Below are 21,146 nucleotides of genomic sequence, written 5' to 3' on the forward strand. Positions count from 1 at the left end.
CACTTCTCCAATCAACACTAATTCCTCTCTTCCGTTCTCCCTTGCTCTAAGCTGGATATCCAATACCGGACACACTGTTGCGAATCAAAACCCACGCTAGCAGCTGCTCACATTTGTGCCATACAATTATTTTTTTACCAACCTATTGGTATGGATTGTTTTTTCTTAATTTCCAGTATTTCTAATGATACCAATTTTTTTGCCAGAAGCTTACAACATCTTCTTAAAGGGAAATGTGTAGTGGTTTTGTACATCATCTTTAGTTATTATGGTTGGGATATATATATATATGTACCGGTATATAGGTAGATATAGATAGATAGATAGATAGATAGATAGATAGATAGATAGATAGATAGATAGATAGATAGATAGACAGAACATGGTCAGAATCAGGAAAAGTAATAAAAACTAAGTAGAAACCTTTGGATATGTGCACTGGCAAAAAATTTGTTTAGTTTCATTTTGATTCAGATTTTGCTTTATTTCGTTTTTCGGGATTCGGGTCCAAAATTCAATTAGTTTCTGGATTCGGAAAAATTAATTAGCGGTAGTCCGGTCGAAATTTCGTTTCGTTTGTTGCAGCAAAATGACATTTGAGTTTTGACTTTTTTAGTCTACAGAAGGGTGGACAAAAAAGCGTGAGGTCCCCCCCCCAAATCATACCACACCCTTTAGGTCTAGTAGGAATGTTAGGAGGAACCCCCCCCCAAGTTAAAACAAAAAAAAAGTGTGTGAGGTTCCCCCCAAAATCCATACCAGGCCCTTTAGGTCTGGTAGGAATTTTAAGGGGGAACCCCCGCCCCCAAAAAAGGGGGGGGGGGGGGAAACCTGGGGTCCCCCCTAACATTTCTATCAGACCCTTGATCCTAGCACTGGCCCGGCAGGGCAGGAAAGGGGGGGAGGGGGACGATTGCATTACGGCCAGAGGGCGTGGCTGCGGTGCCATTCACTTCAATGCACCGGCACGCTCCCTCCTGCCCCATAACAAAGTGACCTGGCCGCAATGCGATCCAGTGCGTTCTGGCCCCAATCAGACTGGAATGCACTGTGGCCGGTGTGAATTAACCCTTAGCATTTAAACCCAACTCCACCAAAAACCTTGTTTTATGGATGGAGTGGGAAATCCTCTGTCAGTTTTTAAATACTGGTTGTGTCCCTTTTGGGGAGATTTTTCTTTCTTTTTTGTTCTGTCTGACACCCTTGACCTGGGCAGGAAGTGGAGTGGAATCTCCCCTTTGGGGACACAAAAAGGAATACAAATATGAAAAGATTCTCTTCCCAATTCTAAAGCTGCCCATACACCTTACAACCATCGCACGACTTTCGCTGTGCGATGGTTGTAAGGTAATTAAGATCTCGTACGATCTGCCCACCTTGGACAGGCAGATCGTACTTGCGATCATCGCAAGCCACCCCCCGCTGAGCGGATGGCTTCCGATGACTGCAATGCTGAGCGGGCAGTGTGCACTTGCACACACCGGCCCGTTCGGCATTTGTCTTCCGAGCACGCCACTAACCCGCCGAAAATTTTACGATTTTCGGCAGGTTTTCCAGCGTGCTCGGAAGACAAAAGAGGTGCGACCGTACAGTAGAAACGGTCGCACGCCTTCCATACACCTGCCGATTATCATACGATAAAGAAGTGTCATTTTTGCACAGAAACATAAGCAGGAAACAGGAAGAGGAATTTTGTCACATCAAGACCGCTTTTGATTGGATACAGCCCAATTTAGCAGCTACGAAGTCCATGCCAAAAGTAGCGCTACGTAGCGTGACAATATGTGCACTGTAACTCAATGTCTCTCAAAGTCGCTCTTCTCAAATCAGCGCTTGATGTAGCCCAGTGTGAAATGGGTCTTATAAACCAGACAACAAAAATAGCGTGCTGTTTTTTCCCCGCCCTGCATTGGGGAGTACATGGGCTTTTTACATACAGTATGTTAAGATCAGTTTGAGATCAATGTCTGCTTTGACTTTTATAAAAGAATAAAAAGCAATGAGCATGCGTGGGAATCACATGATCAATGCATTATTACATGTTAAAAGCCTATGTACACTAGCCCTTAAAGTGGACCTTGCACCTCAATAACAAGGTCTGCTTATTCAAGGTGCCCCTCCCTAAAAATGTTCCCTGTGTGCCTTCAGAAAGTCCTGGAGCAAAAGGCAAAAAGAATAGGCGAAAGGACGGCATGACAGGGTGGGCAGGCAATCAGTAAGAGAAAGGGTTAAGTTAGTCAAAGGGAGTGTGTTAGGGGGGTCAATTACTGGGATTGGCTGGGTCAAGTTGTCCAGGAGGAGCATCCAGGGTGGTTAGAGCAGGAGGAGGGGTGGCCCAGGCAGTTGGGAGCCAGCACACGGTTAGTACCGTCATAATTAATGTTTGAATTTAAAGTTATATATTTAAATATATTTTGTAATAAACGGCTGCTACAGCCATTTTATACCCAACCTGGTGTGGTCTATTATTTTGATATGGGCACTTGTCAGGGATGGGTTAGGGCTGTAGCCAGCAGTGGGTGGTTGGGTAATAAGACGGCTAGGCCTTACCCTGTCATGCGTTCCCTTCACTAGGGAGATTTCATCCTCCGTCCAGACATATCTCGGGGGAATATCAAGGAGTCCAAATCTTATTAGAAGACGATCCTGCACTGTGTTGCAGCTCCTTCTCATTGAATTTGGGCAATTTGGCATTCCCCAGGCATCTTGTCAGTAGGTAGATGACATCGCTCCCTTGCACTACAGAAGGCAATATATACTATATAATTATTTTCTCCCCAATATTGTTTTTTTTTTTTTTACTTTTATGCAGTGTTTAAGGAAGGGGGAGGGGGACACAATTAATAAGTAGACCTTGCTTGAAGTGCACGGTCAGTCTTAAAATTATTTTAAAGTTTAAAGTTATAGGGAGCCATAACAGGAGTCCACCCCTTCTATTGACAATTATGAGATGCTGAGAGACAGGAGAGGCCACAAAGTTGAAGAAGTCAACCGCTACAATGTAACTGGGATCTCAGTTAAATAGTAGCATTCGAGGGCTGCCCACACACATGCCAAAGGATTTGGAGTTTGGAAGCACATATGGGAGTGTTATTTAGACATGTGCACTGCAAAAACAAAATCGTTTTCTGGCGAAGTGAAAAACATTTCCATTCGTTCCATCAAAGAAAACACATTTTTCTGCTGTTTCGGATTCGGAGGTAACGAGCCTCTGAATCCGAAACCGCACATTGAGAATGCAGAATGAGGTGCAGCCATGTCAGCCGCCGGCGAATTCTGCACTTGCACGCTGCCATCTTTGAGTGTATCTTGGTATACGCCAAGATGGCGGCGGTCGTATGTTCAGGCGCTGCTATCTCGGTGTATACCAAGATATACTCTAAGATGGCTGCGCGCCCGTGCGGAATGCGCCGGTGGCCGATACTTGAACAAGCTACTACCATGTCCATCAGCTGCAGGCCCCCCCCGTACAACTTTAGTTCTGTGCAAGCTTGCTCTGAACACAGCATTCCAATGCTGTGTGCAGAGCCAGCATGCACAGGTGCCACGGCTGGTAACAGCCAATAACAGGCACCCGATTTCCATAGGGTGCAAGGCAGCTTGGGAGTTGTAGTTTATCCTTGGCCTGCACCTTCCAATGGAATGACCTGCAAGCCACAGGATATTCCATCTCACCCCCAGCTCCATTTCTGTAAAGGACAAACAGTCTGGAACAATGGAAAGTACAAAATTAGAAAGGCAATTGAAGTTTTTATTTTTTTTACAGGCAACTCTAAAAGGCTTTTAACTTTCCAATGGCAGTGTAAGTAGCTGCAGTTGTCAAATAATTGTACTTTTATTACATTGTTTTTTTTCTTGGCATGTTCCTTGAATTGCAACCAATGAAATGTAAAATGTCCACTAAAAAAGCTGAGGGCTGTGTGAGGTCTAAGCTCCTCCCTAAAACCGGCTAGGTTAGCTTGGACTGGATGTTAGGGGAAGCTATAGATATAGTTATACATATTTACCAAGCTGAACAGTAATCTATAACATTATCTTCCATGCCAAGAAGTTTGTCTCTGCACAGCAAACATGACAGGGCTCAGGATTTCACACTGCCCTTGATTCTAAGGTTCAAAGTGCATGAGCTGTGGTCTATCAATCGTTGACCTGTCCACCTATTTAAATGGAAGAGTTTCCCGGCAAAGCATTTCAACTTCAAGTATGAATTGTCTGGAGATATCACTGTAGCTTCCTTAACCTCTTGCCGTCCGCCCGTAGTAGAAAAACGGACGGACGGCACTGCTGCATCTGCGGGTTGCCGTCTCCAGACGGCAATTTTTTTCTGCTCGCGCGCGCCCCCTAGCGGGCACGCACGGGAGAAAAGACCCGACAATGCACACACCCGGTACCGGGTGTCACACATATAGGCGATCAGCGGGTCCATAGCCCGCCGATCGCCTATATGTGCTCGTTCAGAATAAATGTCAGTTAAAGTACCGCAGCGCTGAATACTGAAAAATGGCCAGAATGGGAAGGGGGTTTAACACCGCGGATGTCAACTGGTTAACAATTTTCCTCTTGTGCAATTTGTAAGGCTTCCCAGTACATGATGATTTCCTGTGGCTGGACTTCATGAGATGTCACAAGGTTCCTATAAGTGCAAACGGAGAATGATGGCTTGTAAGCAAAAAATATAGGCAGAGAGTGAAGTTCCTGCAACGGGACCTTCAGCTTGTCCAAACACATTCCTATGTACACATCCTCCAGTTTAAAGAATGGTATAGAGAATGAGATATTGTAGATCCTTTGAGCAACATCTACCGAGAGCACGTAGCCCGTTCCGGAACAAAACGGGGGGTATTTATCACGATCGTACTCTCTTTTACTGATGTACCACTTGCTGAAGATATTACGTATAGGGGGGTCGTTGGGCTTTAGGATCCCCGTGAAGAGATTTGAAGTCTGATTCTTACGCATGAGTAGTTCAATGAGGTAGAGCGTATTGACAAACATGTCTGTATCAGTTTTCATGATGTAGCGGGTCTGAGGGCAGTGATGCACAATCCAGTCTAAGCCCGTTAGAGTTTTTATGGTCAAGTTGTAATACGTGTCTACAAAATCTTTTTGGATTATGTCTTTGTAGGTGTTAATCTCTTCGGATAAACTGACGGGTTTACCGGCGTTGGTCCCAAGAAGAAAGAAGGTCGCCACTCGCTTTCCTTGGATGAGTTGGTCTTTCCCCCACGTTTTTCGGATGGCCATGCGAGCCTCCTTCTGGTTGTGCGTCGTGGTCACCAGCAGCACCAGAAACGGAGGGTTTTGTTTGCATTTCGATTCGGGCACCTTTATGAACAGGTTCCTTTTATAGTCAGTTTTGATGGAGAAATAATTTTCTGTCTTCTGAAAGCAGTAATAGCACAAGTCGGAATCATAGTTCATGATGAAGAAGCCAAACATGCACACACAAGGAAAAAACAGGAGAGCCACAAAAATCACCTTTTTCCGAGGCATCTGAAAAATAAAGTAGAAGAGCCATCAATAACATCATCAATTATACATTAAATATTGATTATTAATAGGGATGCACTGATACCGGTTTTTCGGTATCGTGTACATGTACCTATATTTTTTTTTCCCCGGTTTTCGCCGATACCGGAAGTCCCATTAAGGAAGCCAGGCGGCGCGCAATGACTCGCCGCCCGTCTTGCTGATTAGCCGGGAAGCGTGTGAAGACTCGCCACCCGGCTTCCCGTTTAGCATGGAAGCCGTCTCCATGCTCCCTCATCACCAGATGACATGAATTAATTTTGTGGCCAATCAGGAAGCCGGGCGCCCTGTAATGACGGCTTCCTGATTGGTCGATGCCGGGCAATGTGTCATTACACGGGGGGAGGGGCGGGGAAGACAGCTCCATGCTCTCTCGTCGCAAGTGACAAGGGAGCATGGAGCCGGCTTCCCAGCCTATCAGGAAGTCGGACAGCGTGTAATGTCCATACATCTTGTAGCACTCCTTACCGGAAATCCCAAAGTGTCGAGGAGTGCTCGAAATGACCGCGGATGTCGCCGCACACAGAACAACTTTAAATATAGATGTCATTAGCACACTAGCACGATTAAACTTTTTACTCAGTGCAAATCCATTTACTGATGGATGTCACTCAGAAATTCAAGCGCTTTCGGGGCCGCACAGGGTCCCCTTCATCAGGCTCAGAGCAGGCTCCCTGAGCCTGATGAAGGGGAACCTGTGCGGCCCGAAAGCGCTTGAATTTCTGAGTGACATCTATCAATAAATGGATTTTACTGACTTAAAAGTTTTGTCGTGCTGGTGTGCTGATGACATCTATATTTAAAGTTGTACAGCGGGTAATGACTCGCTGCCCGGCTTCCTGATACCGGAAGCTCAAGTATTGGGCCATACATTGGAGCATTGGGGCTCAAATACTCGGCATCGGCACCGATACCAGTATCGGTGCATCACTAATTATTAATATGGTGCTGTCTTACCTGTCAATAGATTTATATTCCGAGCCACCCATTGCCAAAATTTACCATAACCATGCCAAATAGTACAGCCAGACTTTCTCTTCTGCAAGCAAGCAACACAGCCTGGTCACCTCCTTAACCCCTACCCTGTGATTAGACAGTGAAAGAGCAGAGCAGACTGATAAGGTCATCACTCTGCGTTTTTCTCCTTTCGGCATGTTCTTTCTCATCATATTTGTACGCAGGTGTAAGGGCACAATGGCAGCCGGGCATGCGCAAAAGCCCAATCTCGGGAACACCCCCCCATAATATAGAGAAGAGGTGTTTTGTAGTTTACACAGATAGCTGGGGTGTAACTGATAAGAATGCAGCTCGGGCAGACAGCACAGGATGGAGCCAGCTCACAAGATTCCTGGCAGGATCAACAGGTATATTTTGCACTTTTCAATAAGATATAACAAGACAAATGAGACCGTTAGAGGTAAAGTCCATTTTTTTGAATGATAATACATCCGCACATCTTCATAAAAGAAAAAATATGTACATTTATTGTTTTTTTGCATTGGAGCCAGTAAAGCTGGCAGTGACTGATGGGGCTTCTAGGCAGATTTGTAAATGGATGGCACAGCTACTGTATGTGGGCAAAGTCATTTTATAAAAAAGAGCAGCTACTTGCAGGGAGAAGTACCAAGTTATTTAAGTAGATGGCAAAGAAAAACCCAACAAGGGTTTTAAAGGAGAACTATGAGGTGAGTGCTTTTCACTCACCTCATAGTTGTAGCCGATCTGTGACAATGAGACTGTCACAGGTCGGCTCAGTAGATCGGGAAGTGAGCGAACACATACCGGCGTTCGCTCACTTTTCGATCCGTTTCAGCTGTGGTGTCTCAGTATACCGCGGTATACTGAGCCTAGGGTGACGGGAGGACGCTAGTTTGTGTCCTCCCGTTACCCTAAGGAGAACTATGGGGAAAAGCCCTGACCCCATAGTTCTCCTTTAAGCATTCCCCATATCAAAAATAAGGGGAAAACATTTTTGGCTTTATATACATTTGTATGACAGATGTCCGCCATGTGAAAATAAGCCTCATCGCGACCTGCTCTGTAAACTGGAGCACATTTTTTAACCACTTGCTGTCTGGGGCATTTTCTTACTATTTGCGCACACATGATAAAATATATATTTTTGGCTAGAGAACAGCTTCAGACCCCCAAACAGTTATATATGTTCAGAAAGCAGAGGCCCTGTAGAATAAAAAATTACTAGTTGCAATTTTTTATGTTGCTTGGTTTTTGCGCAAATGTTTATCAAACCAGTATTTTTAGGAAAAAATAAACTAAATTAAAATTTAGTGCACAGAAACATAATATAATACCCAATTTTTCATTAAAATATAAAAGACGGGGTCACGTCGGGTAAATAGATACCAAACATGTCAAGCCTTAAAATTGCGTTCGCCCGTGAAGCCACAAAAAAAGTCAATACCCCAAATTTCCCATAGGAAACATTTTAAACGCTTTTACCGCTCATCAGTTTAGTGCTAACGGTGATTGATGGCCCTAGAATTATTGCTCTCACTCCCATGTTCGCGGCAATATGTAACATGTGTAGCGCAATTGTTGTTTTCGCACATAGGTGCACCGACGTGTGTTTGCGTGTGTATGTGCGTGCACATGGGGGGCGGGAACCTTAAATTTAATTTTTTTGCATTTTTTATATTTTTCTTATGTGCTACTTTCATTTTTAGAATGTTCAAACATTTTTTTTTACACTAACCCTATTGCTATTACATAGGGAGCTAACAAGCAGATAGGCTGTGACAGGTCCTCTTGGAGACATCAGGGACATTCAGACCCCTAAGAAGCAGAGGAAGCAGAGATCTGCTTCCCCAGCTTCATCTCCTTGTTCGAAGAGCCGGAGACTGTGTACAGTGACACCGGAAGTGATGTAATACACATCACTTCTGGGTCCAGTGATCGGAGGAGAGATCAGTTGGAAGCCGCTGAATCTCTCTACCATCACTGCGGGGAGACCTGCCGCTCCGCTCCCGGGCGCCGCACGGGGACAGCGGTGCCCGGGGAAGCGGGGGGGTGGGGGCGCGCCGCACGGTACAAACAATCCAGCAGCTGTACAGACACAGCCGTGTTCTTGTTTCAACCACTTTAACGGGCCGCCGTCTATTGTGGCCCGGGAGTGGTTAAAACGCGGACACAGTGCCCTTATCTCTGCGTAGCCCATGTGTTTGAACTGCTTATCTACTATGTGTCTTTTTTTAGGTGACTGTATTTTTTGTAAGGCGTTATCACCATCTGCCTGAAGGTGAAATACGTGTTGAGCCTGTTAAAGGAAGTATTTTTTTTTCAATTATCATTACAAAGTATAGATATGTTATACATGTGACTTTCACATTTGTACTTTATTGTGTTGCTCCTTGGATCCTATTCCTAGTGGCTGTTTGTGGAACATATTGAAGCAGTATAACAAAATAACAGTTGCTAATCTTGTTCTTGATTAATTGTGGGAGCATTAGACTGGACCTCATTACAATCTATGAGCAAGGGCTGAACTGTTGGACTGGACCTCTACCCAATGTACGGGCAAGAATTGAACTATAGGAATGGACTTCAATCCAATGTATAGGCAAGCGCTGGAACTGAACCATTGGACTGTACCTCAATCGAGCGAGCAGGCAAGGACTGGACCATTGTACTGACCTCAATCCAATGTACAGGTAAGGACTAGACCATTGCCTGGACCTCAACCCAATGTACGGGCAGAGTCTGAATAATTGGACTGGACCCAACTCCTTCCAATATGGGCGAGGATTGGACCATTGTACAGGACCTCAATCCAATGTACAGGCAATCTCTCAACCATTGGACTTCACCGCAATCCAATGTGCAAGCTAATTCTGAACCACTGGACCTCAATCCAATTTACGGGCATGGACTGGACCTTTTGACAGGACCTCAATTTAATGTATGGGCAAAGACTGCACCTTTGGACTGGACCTGACCCCTTCCAATATAGGCAAGGACTGAACTATTGCAATGGACCACAGTCCAGTGAACAGCCAAGGATTGGACCATTGGACTGGACCTCAATCCAATGTATGGGCAAGGACTGAACCATTGGACTGGACCTCAATCCAATGTATGGGCAGGACTGTACCATTGGACTGGAGTAGATCCTCTGCTTTTTACTTTTAATAGACATGTGCAAAAAATATGTTTAGTTTCGTATTTTTCGTTATTTAATTTTTCAGGATTCTGGCCCAAAAGTCAATTTGTTTCGGGATTCGAACAAATCTGAAATATTAATTAATTCCGGATGTGGTAAATAAATTACGAACTCATTTTTTCATTGCAGCAACATTAAAAAAAAAAGTACCACTTTTTTTTTTAACTTTTGACACTCCACAGAAACAATAAAAAGTGCCCCCCCCCCCCTTCCTCCCAATTCATACCAAACCATTTGGGTCTGGTAGGAATTCTAGGGGGGACCCCAACGCCCCCAAAAAAAGCGTTTATGGGGCACCCAGATACAGATAAGCCCCCCGGCCCACAGACTGAAGAGGCCCGCTGTACGTCAATCCCACGTGAGTATACACAAGTCTGAACCGGGCGTGAGCGTCACAAGGACGTGGCGATACCACTCTCAGCCTCACCCTGCAGAGAGATTTCACAGCTCGCAGGACCCAATCTCAGGCCAGCAGACTGAGAGCAATCGTCACCCGGGTTGGTTAACTCTGCAGTTAACCCTTTACCCACAAACGTTCACTGCCACCATGTGTTTTTTAGTAACGGAAACACAGACCGTGCCCAGCAAGTGCTGCAACAATTTAAAACACTTAAACAATGCCTGTGATAGCGCTGTCCTCTCAGACAGGAATATGACAGGATTCACTATACAGTAGCGCTCTTCACAGAGGCAAGGAGAATTTAAAAGGAAGTGCTAATATGTTTTCAGCGTTTAACATACATTGTTGCAGCTGGTGCCTAATATTGACTCCTAGCGCAAACTAACTTGTTTGAAATAAGGAGACTTTAAAGTGGCATTAAACCCTCAGATTTTTTAACATAAAACAATACTGTAATGTGCGCCTTACTGTAATCCATGGTTGTTTCCCTTCTCTTTGCTGCTCTTCCTTTTAAATCTGTATCTCTTCTCATGCTGGGCAGAACTGTTTTGCAGCAGACAAATAACAAAGTATACCTTTAACAAAAAACAACTATACCTTTAATTAATCTAACCTCTAGCGCTTTGTCACAACTTTCTCAATAGTGAAACCTTTGCCAGCAGGACAAGAAGTGAGGGGGACTCTCTCTCACAGAGCTTTGGATAGCAGTGGAAAATCAAAATAAGAAAAACATGCTTGACATACATGTAACGTATTTACTTTGAATGCACAACTTTGATTTGCATGGCCATATATGCTATATACCAGCCACAATATTGAAAGGTTCGCAGAGCTGTTTCAATTCTGCATGCTCAAGTTGTTTCAATAGAGGCACACCCAGTGATTTGCATTGGATGATGATTAGCTTTAACATGTTATCACATGTTAGTAGGTCTGCTTTACAGGTTTTATTAGCGGTGCCATAACTGGGCTTTGTCACGCATACAAATCTGCAATTACTTTTATTTATGAATTCTGTGAAGTGTTAATTTATCTTCAGGCTCAGACTTGCTTTCCCTACTGGGCCATCTTTTAAAGTGCTGGTTCCTTTTTAAAAAAATGTGTTCCACAGCAAGATTTCTGTTCTCTGCCCGTGTTGCAGATTTTTGCTCACTTCCTGTTTAGTGAAATCTTTACCAGCAGGACAAGAAGTGAGGGGGACTCTCTCTCTCACAGAGCTTTGGATAGCAGTGGAAAATCAAAATAAGAAAAACATGCTTGACATACATGTGATGACATGCTGATCAGTTTATGGGTTGTGCTTGTTATTGCTGGTTTATGTTTATATATACTGTTATACTGTGTAACCTGTTTACCAAAAGACTGTCAGCACCCCCCCCCCCTCCCTTGGTACTCCAAGGAGCTCAGGACAATGACATTCTCCTGCGTCTGGCCAGCCTCCTGCTATGGCTGACTGGAGCTCTTCAGCAGGTGGACCCCTATGGGATTGTACAGTCAGAGTGTCTGGGGAGGGCAGGGTGTATGTTGATGGAATTATAATCTTATCTGATCACTTTGTGCATAAAAGGTTGCACAGTTGCTCAAAGAATCAGAGTTTGTTTCACCCTACACTTGGTTTCGACTAGTGACTGGGAAAAACTGGGAGCTAAAGATCACTTGGTTGCAGCATCTCCTCAGCAAGGATGAATACAGCGGCGGATATACTCATCCTGAGTACTGGAGTCCGTCACAATACACTTTAAATATGGACTGTAAATTGTCTAATTGGTTTATGTAAAATGTGGTTTACTGCCAAAAAGACAAATACAGTATAGAAAGCTATGTCTATGAGAAGATGTCTTACACCTTTACAGTGGCTTGCAAGATTATTCACCCACCTTGGCATTTTGCCTGTTTTGCTGCATTACCACCTGGAATTAAAAATTGATTTTTATTTAGAATGTAATGGACATACACAAAATAGTCCAAGATGGTGAAGTGAAGTCAAGAAATTAACTTAACTTAATAAAAATGATAAAAAATGGAAAAGTGGTGCGTGCATATGTATTCACCCCCTTTGCTAGGAAGCCCCTACATTAGATCTGGCGCAACCAATTACCTTCAGAAGTCGCATAATTAGATAAATAATGACCGCCTGTGAGCAAGCTAAAGGGGTTATTCACTTAACTGCCAAAGGCAGACGAGTGACTAGCCGACCCCAAGTGAAGGGAGCTGAATGCCGTTCGGCTATTCCCTTCAGCCCTCTGCGGCTGAAAACAGCAGTACATCGGCTGCCTTCATTCACTGTTGTTTGCACCCATTCTCGGCAGCATTCGGCGCGGTTATTCTGCTCGCTACCTCGAGCAGAATTTTTACAAATGTAAACAAAAGGGGGAAAAAAGACATTAAGGTCTGGTAGGAATGTTAGGAGGGACCCTAGTTAAAAAAAAAAAAAAATGTGCGTGAGTTTCCACCCAAAAGAGTTTACCATGGAATTTGACATATCCATTGTGAGGTCCACCTCTTGTTCTGATTCCTGTGTGTCTGATTCAAGGGACAAAAAGGTATCCCTCTAATACTTTTTTTGTTTTGAGATTTCTTTGCTTGATAAAACAAGATAATGCAAAGAAGAGTAAGGGTTAGGAGTAGAAGATAGAACTATGTAGGCTGATGAGATCTGAGGAGCTAATTGCAGAAAGGGCCGACCGATCTGATTCCTTTATGGCCAGATGGATGCCCTGGATATTGTTCATGGACTCCGAGGAGTACCGATCTCTACGGTGAGTGAGTTTCTCTATGCCTCTGTCACCCAAGGGTCTGCGGTGGTGAGCCTTCCACGGATCAGACAGGAGGATGGACACTCCCCCTCCCCCCCCCCTTTTCTTCCCCCCCCTACCCCGTGCCTTCTCTCTGCTTCTTCCCTTTCCCCCCTCCTCTCCCCCTCTTCACTTTCTCTTCTCTTTTATGTTTGCCTGTTGTGGTCTGTTGTTTGTGGCTCCTCGGGCCCTCCACTCTTGTGGGTACCCTACCACCAATCCGTGGTTTTGTGCCCTAAATTGGGCTAGGCCCATCGTTGGGCCACTGTGGGTCCTTCGGGGAGGTGGAAAAGTAGCCTATACAGGGGAAAGGACCCTTATATGTCTCATTCAGGGATTCTTCTGAATACCAATGACGAGCATGTCTTACATTTCATGTGGCGGAAGTTCCATTGGGATCTGTATAGCCCTAGGATTGCAAGGCAAGTGTTTGTGTTTGTTTTATGTACCTATGTGTCTTGTAAGGCTGTTTCTATGAAACCTTCTCAATAAAAATTATTTCTGTAAAAAAAGAGTAAGGGTTAGTTCACACCAGAAGCTACATAACAACTGCGTGCGTCTGCGCAGTTGCATTGCGATCCATTTTGGCGTGTTTGTGATGCGTTTTTTTTCTCTGCATGTCCCTGGATGATGCCACAATCAATTCTGTTTTTTTAATATGCGTTCTGTTGCGCTTCAGTGCGTTTGCACTGCATTTTGATGTGTTTCGTGCAGTTAGATGCAGGTAAAATAGGACAAGCAGTACTGTTTCTGACTGCATCTGAACGGACTGCAATGGTGTGAATTAGATGTGAACTAGTATGTTGCGCTTGGTTGAAATCTCTTCAACCAAGCGCAACATACTAGTTCACATCTGATCACACTGATACACATTGTTGCAGCTGGTACTTTAATTTAATTTTATTTTATTCACCTTCCTAGCGCAGTCAATTTTGGATAAAATGGTGTGAATTAGGCGTAAGAGGAAAGCATTGTGATGTATTTCGACTGCAGCAGTCAAAATAAATGGACTGCATCACAACTGCAGATGGTGTGAAGATTGTATACACAAAGAATGTTGACAAGGCTAATGGCCACACAAGAGGGATAAGGCAGACAAAGCAGAATGACACAATTGGGAAGTAACCGTAACCTCCAAAGTAAATCCGAGCAGTGTGTAGAGTCTGTAAGCTTCACTGCAGAATAGACTGCATGTGTCCAAATGTGAAATGGGAGGAAGTAATTGAAATAATGATAGAGGGGGACACTACTACCTAAAATGCAGGGAGGTCACCATACGGCAAGAGTGTGTGTCCAAATAAGGGAAGGTGAGAAAAAAAGGGTGAGATAAGAGAAAAGGGAGATAAAGTTTAGAAGAAATAGGATCATGATATAAGCCAGAAGAACGCAGGTACTCTATCCATGGTGACCAACCCGTGAGGAATTGATCGTAAGAGTCTTTTAAAATTGCTGTGAGTTTCTCATTGATCATGGCACCCATAGGACTTTGTTTATCCTTGTTAAAGTTGAGATTTGCTTCCAAGCAGGGGCGTTACCAGGCTGGGTGTCACCTGGTAAGGCTGCCAAGTTTCGCCTGGCACCCACATCATTACAGACGCTGGCCATCATTACGCAAATGCACTTTTTTTTTACATAATTAGTTAGGTTGAAAAAAGACACATGTTCATTGAGTTCAACCTATAGAGATATGGGGAAAAAAAGAAGAAGTTGGCCATCTTGGTGATGGATGCCGGCAAGGAGAGGTGGGGACATTCATCTGGTGGGATAAGGTCAGGGCAGCCATCAGAACGTTTGGGGCCCCCTTTAGTGACGCGCTGGACGCAGGGCTTAGTGACGTGCTGGACGCAGGGCTTAGTGACACGCTGGACACAGGACCCACCTGAGAGTGACCCTGCAGAGCCCACCATAGATGCTGCACAGCCCATCTGAGACTGTCTATGGTGGGCTCTGAAGGGGTCTCAGGTGGGCTGGTCAGGGCTGCATCCCTCCCCTCCCTCCTTTCCTTCCTTCCTTCCTCCTCTTACCTGCACACAAGGCCTCGTCTGCTGCCGGACCGGCCAGAAGTGACGTCACTTCCGGCCAGTCCAACATCAGACGAGCAGCGTCGCTGATGGGGCCCTAGCTTGTCTCAAAGACGCTGGAGCGGCAATGCTGGGGCCCTGCGCCGCTAGGGCCAGGCCTCTGCCTCCTTGCCCTTCACCGTCGGCCGATAGTCATGTAAGGGACCTGGGCGGGCCCCCAAGGCTGCCCGGGCCCCTTACATGAGTTTCGGCCGTACCCCCCTGATGGCTGCCCTGGATAAGGTATGCTGCCAGGTCCCCTCCTCTCTTGTGTAGCTGCATGGTTACACCCTTGCTCCAGGTGTGGTGCTGTTGATTGTGAATGGCACCTCAACACATTGTACAGTAAAGCCCAATGTACAGAAGCACATCACAACACATATGCCATGGGTTGTGGTATGCTGCATTTTGAAACAAGATCTCTCCAGAAAGAATGGTGAAGCAGTGACCTTTTTTTTCTCACACAGGTTTTTTTATTTTTTTTATTTTGCTACAGCAATTTGGGGTGGGGGGGGGGGGGACCATGAAAACATAAAGGTCCACTTTAAAAACCTTCCAATAATTGCAAGCAAAACCAAGATCAACTATTGGGTAGTTTATAGCTCCTATAGACACACACACAAACACAGAACGGTAATTCCAGATTTGCTAGTAAAAACTGTTCGGTGGAATAGATTCCTTTCATTCAGAACCCTTGGCTTCTAATCACAGTCTAACCACCTGCATTGATAATTGATGTTACAAACACAAAACAAGCCCTTATTCTTCCTGTTTGCTCTCCTCATTATTGTCGTTAGCCGTACTTTCATGCTACTACGGTTAATGAACTTCAGCAAGGGGCAGATGAGGAGACTGATAAAAATGACCTCATTGTCAGTCCAAACGGCCCCCTGTGTCCCTCTACGGTTCATGTCCTGAATGGCATTAACCTCATTTGCATGCTGATCATTCCCATAATAAATTGCTGTGGACAATGATGCGCCAACAGTAAAGTCCTCAGAGCCATTATACAGTCAGAAAACCTGTGTGAAAGACTTGCACACATGGGTCAAACCAAAGCCTACCTTCCGACTCTCAACTCACATCCAGCATTCATCATCCAGCATTCATCATCCAGCATTAATTGTGCTATATTGCAGGCTAATTGCTGGTGTCACCCCAGCCGCTGAAATAACCTGGGTCATCACCACTAGTCTGTCTAGGGGTATGACCTTCAGCTGCCCTACTATCATTCAATCGCCCTCTTCTAGTGCCCACAAACTGATGTCCACTACAGCAATTCAATGCTGAATAACTTTTTATTAAACTTCCTCATACTGGGGAGAGAGGGTATAGGATCCTCGACTTCCAGGGTGTAACAGACATACACTCCAGTTTTACCAGACCTATGTTAGCATCTCAGTGTAGATCCACTTGGAGTACAGTGAACGGTAATTGGACTATCAGATGAGCAGGAGATGAGTACAGATCCTCAGCAGAAGAGACACCAGCCATGCTCCAGAGGTCCTCTATGTTTTAGGCACCGCCAGCAGACATCAGCTTCTCTGGTTCTCTAAATTACCGACCTCCAAACTCTGCATTACAAACTAATGATCTCTGAACTCTGCATTGCAAATTACTGACCTCCAAACTAGGGCTGCAACCAACTAATCAATAATAATCGATAATGAGAATAGTTGTCAACTATTCTCATTATTGATTAGTTGGTTGGATCCCCTCACTCTCTCCTCCACACTAGGAGGATGGCACAGCATGCAGTGGACAGGTGCAATAGCCAGCCTGATATTGCTATTTGAAATGGCCAAGAGCAAGCTGGCTATTGCACCAGAAACTACCTGCTGTATTTATATTCAGCTGCTGTCTCCTGAATATTGCCACTGGCAGCCATCATTCCCTGGCTGAAGCTATTAAAGCATTGCAGGCTGCTATGGGCTATTTCAATTTGCATTAAGCCAATAGCAGGCTGGTTATTGCACCTGCCCACTGCTGCTGTCAATCAGCAGAATAGGACCTGATGGAGAACTTTAGGTCCCCATCTGATGATTGACAGCAGTAGTGGGCGGGTGCAATAGCCAGCCTGCTATTGGCCTATTTCAAATTGAAATAGCCCATAGCAGCCTAGCTATTAATTCCTATGTGTGTTTTCTTTTTTTTTTACTCTGACAGCGGTCGGCGGCCCCAATGTAAAAAACAATCCCTTTTCTGGGATAAAATGTTTTCCCTCCCAGGCGTCTGGAACCACTATCTAATAGCTGGAGACTCTGGGAGAGTTGAGATGTCTGCATTAAGCCCATATTGACCATTAATACATTTAATGGCTCACAGCATTTGGGAGTTTATCCATTTCAGAAAAAGTAAAAAAACTATATTTTTCATGAATAGTGAAAGGGAACATGATCACTAGGAAGTGTGTGCATGTGGGTGTTTTGTGCAACGCCTGCATAGCTTTAGCTGAGAAAATGTTGGCAGACACTTCCCAGCACTCAATTCTAAAACCAATAATGACTTTACACGTAAGTCACAGTTATGAAAACAGGAAGTGCAGCAATTAAAAACTTTGCTTAAAGGAGAACTATGGGGTCAGGGGTTTTCCCCATAGTTCTCCTTAGGGTAACGGGAGGACACAAACTAGCATCCTCCCGTCACCCTAAGCTCAGTATACCGCCCAGCTGTGTAAGTGACAGCTGGCTCTGCCTATCTAGAGGCAGAGCCAGCTGTATCCGCCCCCTCCCCCGTCCGTTCCGTCAGTCAGCGCTGGTGGATTGGAGCGGGGAGGGGGGAATCCAGCCCCTCCCCTGTCACGGCAGAGAGCCGTGACAGGATCGAGAGGTGAGCGAACACCGGCATGTGTTCGCTCATCTCCCAATCTACTGAGCCGACCTGTGACAGTCTCATTGTCACAGGTCGGCTAGAACTATGAGGTGAGTGAAAAGCAATCACCTCATAGTTCTCCTTTCTTTTCAATATTTCTTCAATCAAGTCATGTAATACAGAAAGATGACATTTGGTAATAAAAATACTCACAGGTGTATGAAACATTAACCAGTCAGTAGTGTTAACAGTAAAAGAAACATACATAGATTATTATGCCGTATCAAGCTAAGTATTCAATACGTATTTCTTTCTAATAAACTTGGAAGGGGCATAGTTCTCCTTTAATACATGGCAAAGAATGTTTACTAGGTACCGCACCTTCAAAAGTACTATCATGCGGCCCAATTGGCAACTATAGCCAAATACCACGCAACTGCCAAGGTGCCTATCTGGGTTTCAATCGAAGCAATAGATTGTGATCCATATGCAATAGATAATCTTTTATGGATGCACCCTAAGGATAGGAGCGACATCTCCAACATCATAACACGCCACTCGCTTCGCGTATGGGACGCCACTAAATATTCAAGCGGCTTCCTGTCATCTCACCTACCCATGCTCTCCTTCTTACACCACCCTGCCTTCCCCCCTGCATTTGACTCCCCCGCTATATTTCATAAATGGAGAGAAAAAGACCTCACCTGCTTTCACTCCCTATTCAATAATAACGGTATAATGCCTTTCCCGGATATTCAAACTCGGTACTCACTTCCATCCTCCGAAATCTTTAGTTATTTACAGATAAAGAGCTATATACACGCCATCAGTAATCTAAACGGACAACTGCAATCTATATCTCCCTTCGAGAAAATTTGCAAACGCGACCGTCATTCCCCTGGCATTATCTCACAACTATACACATCCTCCCTGCAAACTACTCACACACCACACCACCCATATATGGACCGATGGCAGAAGGACTTAGACCTCGTGCTTCCTGAAGACACCTGGTCTCAGATATGGACCTCCACCAACTCTTGCTAGATGAGCACCAGGGTGCTTGAGACAAATTATAAAGTACTCCTGCGTTGGTATATAACCCCCTCCCGATCCCAACACTTTGTGCTAGGATGTGAGGGCAAATGCCTTCGGGGGGTTGCTTTGCCAGCGGCACATATATGCATACATGGTGGTCATGGTGGTCATGCCCTATCATCCAGACGTACTGGTCTAAAATATTTAGAATGATCTCTACTCTTATGGGCACACATGTCCCCCCACTCCCCAAACAGCACTACTCAACACTAAACCCACAAACATTCCACATTCTAAATTCAAGCTAATGCTCCACGTCCTCTCTGCTGCCAGAGAGGACGTGGACGTGGCAAGCTTGTGCTTGGTTAACTAATAAAATCTCTTTTCAAGCCACTAAAAATAGAATTTATTGGACCTTTTCCCATGAAAATCTCTCAGCGCGCCTTACTGACCGAATGCCTAAGTTTGAAAAGCTATGGGAAGCTTGGGTGAAACACTTCCTGCCACCAACCTTTCACACGCGCCTTCTGACTCTATAATAATCTCCACCCCTCACCATAAGACCGACTTGGGAAAGACCTAGACCGAGCGTCACACCTGATCCCGCTTCTCTTCCCCTCTCCACTCTACCTTCCCCCCCTCCTGATTTGTCTCTATTCTAGCTTTTTCTCCTTCCTTGTATGTTCCTGACTGCGGTGGCGGTAGCCCCGCAAGTGTCAGTCCCCACCCTATTTAAGTCATAATTGGGCGATTGCTAAAAGTATGCCATGTCTACTGTCGTTACAACTGTTGTATAGCAATGCCAATGTCTACATCACTATGTACGCACACGCACGATGTTCGTGTCAGTGTGTCGTTTAACAAGTACTTTACTGGAAAAATAAAAAACTTTTTGAAACTAAAAAAAAGAATGTTTACTAGGCCTGCAGATAACAGCATAGGCACAGCCATGGCCTCTAATCGCATGACCCAGCTAATAGCAAAGTTTTTTATTGAATAAAAATAAAGATTGGTTTAATAGTCACTGATGGGGTGGACATGCAATCAGTTATGCATGTCACATCCATTTCGCTAGTTATGAAATAGTGGTAAAACCCGGGAGCCAAGACTAGGGAAAAAAAAGTGAAAACCTTCTGATGATAATGATTGCTATGAGAGAATATAAAAAAGTAACAGAAATTCCCAAACCTGAGAAATGTGTAATATTAATACATCTCATACCCAACACATGTCACAGTTTTGCATTCATCCGGCACCGACTTCCAATGCAGTTCTCCGTACTGGGTCACATGACTTCCCTCTGCTAAGGCTCTGAACAGGAAGCAGGTGGCTATTTAAAGCCAAGCACCTGTAAAGCCGTGACTGAGGTCTACATGGGGAACCAGCAGCCCAACAGATAGTGTCTAATAGTGCTGACTCTAGGGCAGTGGTGGCGAACCTATGGCACGTGTGCCAGAGAGGCAACGTGGGGCCCTCTCGGCTGGCACGCAAGCCCAGGTTCGGGCCACCTCTGAAAATATATCCGACCGTCCCGGATCACTTTGGCATGCGATCCGGGCCGGTCACAATCAGGCAGCGGCGACCTCTAAACAGGCATATTAGACAGCAGCTCCCTCCTTGCTAGGACCCCGAGAAGCCCCCAGCGAGCGTCCGTCTGCCTGTTTAGAGGCCGCCGCTGCTTGATTGTGACTGGCACGGTCGGACTTATTTTATTTACGGAGCCGCAGCTGCCTTCTCCTGAGAGCCGCACAACCCCCACCCCCCCAGGAGCAGCAGAGCCCCCCTGGGGACCCATAGAGCCACCTCTGAGAGCCGCACAGCCCCCCTAAGAGACGCACAGCCCCCCTGAGAGGTGCATGGGCCCCCCTAGGATGGGCACAACCTCACTGAGAGCCACACAGCCCCCCTAAGAGCCCCACAGACCCCCCTGGAGTCATGTCTGTGGCTGTGAGAATCTTGCAATGCCTCATTGGACTTGTAGTTCCACCACAGCTGGAGGGCCGGAGTTTTGCTACTCCTGCTCTACAGGTTGGAGTCAGTGGCAGAACTACCAGAGTCACAGCGGTGCTGGTATGGTTGTAACATGAAACATGCTATTTAAGGAGAAATTAGCATTCAAACTAGAGCTGCAGCTAACGATTATTTTCAAAATCGATTAGTTAGCCGATTATTACGTTCGATTAATCGGTTAAAAAATAAAATACATTTTAAAAAATGGCTCCAGTGATGGGACTACTAGTTTGTATTGAGATTGTAGTCCATCACAGGAGCAAGCTTTGAGCGGTGGAAGTGAAAAAGAAAAAAAAAAGTGTAGTGTGCAATATAGTGAAATGAAA

The 21,146-nt window shown here is 45.1% G+C and overlaps 1 protein-coding gene across 1 annotated transcript in view; it reads right to left on the reverse strand.

Moving 5' to 3' along the window:
* Nucleotides 1–4,545: 4,545 nt before the first annotated feature.
* Nucleotides 4,546–21,146, reverse strand: part of LOC108783975 (beta-1,3-galactosyltransferase 5-like) — a 29,601-nt gene continuing 13,000 nt past the window's right edge. Inside the window, exon 2 of the mRNA XM_018552693.1 lies at nt 4,546–5,493. Within this exon, the coding sequence (XP_018408195.1) occupies nt 4,546–5,493 (948 nt within the window). The remainder of the gene's footprint in view (nt 5,494–21,146) is intronic.

Source organism: Nanorana parkeri, unplaced genomic scaffold (genome assembly GCF_000935625.1).
Source record: "Nanorana parkeri isolate BGI_ZX_2015 unplaced genomic scaffold, ASM93562v1 scaffold95, whole genome shotgun sequence".
Classification (NCBI taxonomy): domain Eukaryota; kingdom Metazoa; phylum Chordata; class Amphibia; order Anura; family Dicroglossidae; genus Nanorana; species Nanorana parkeri.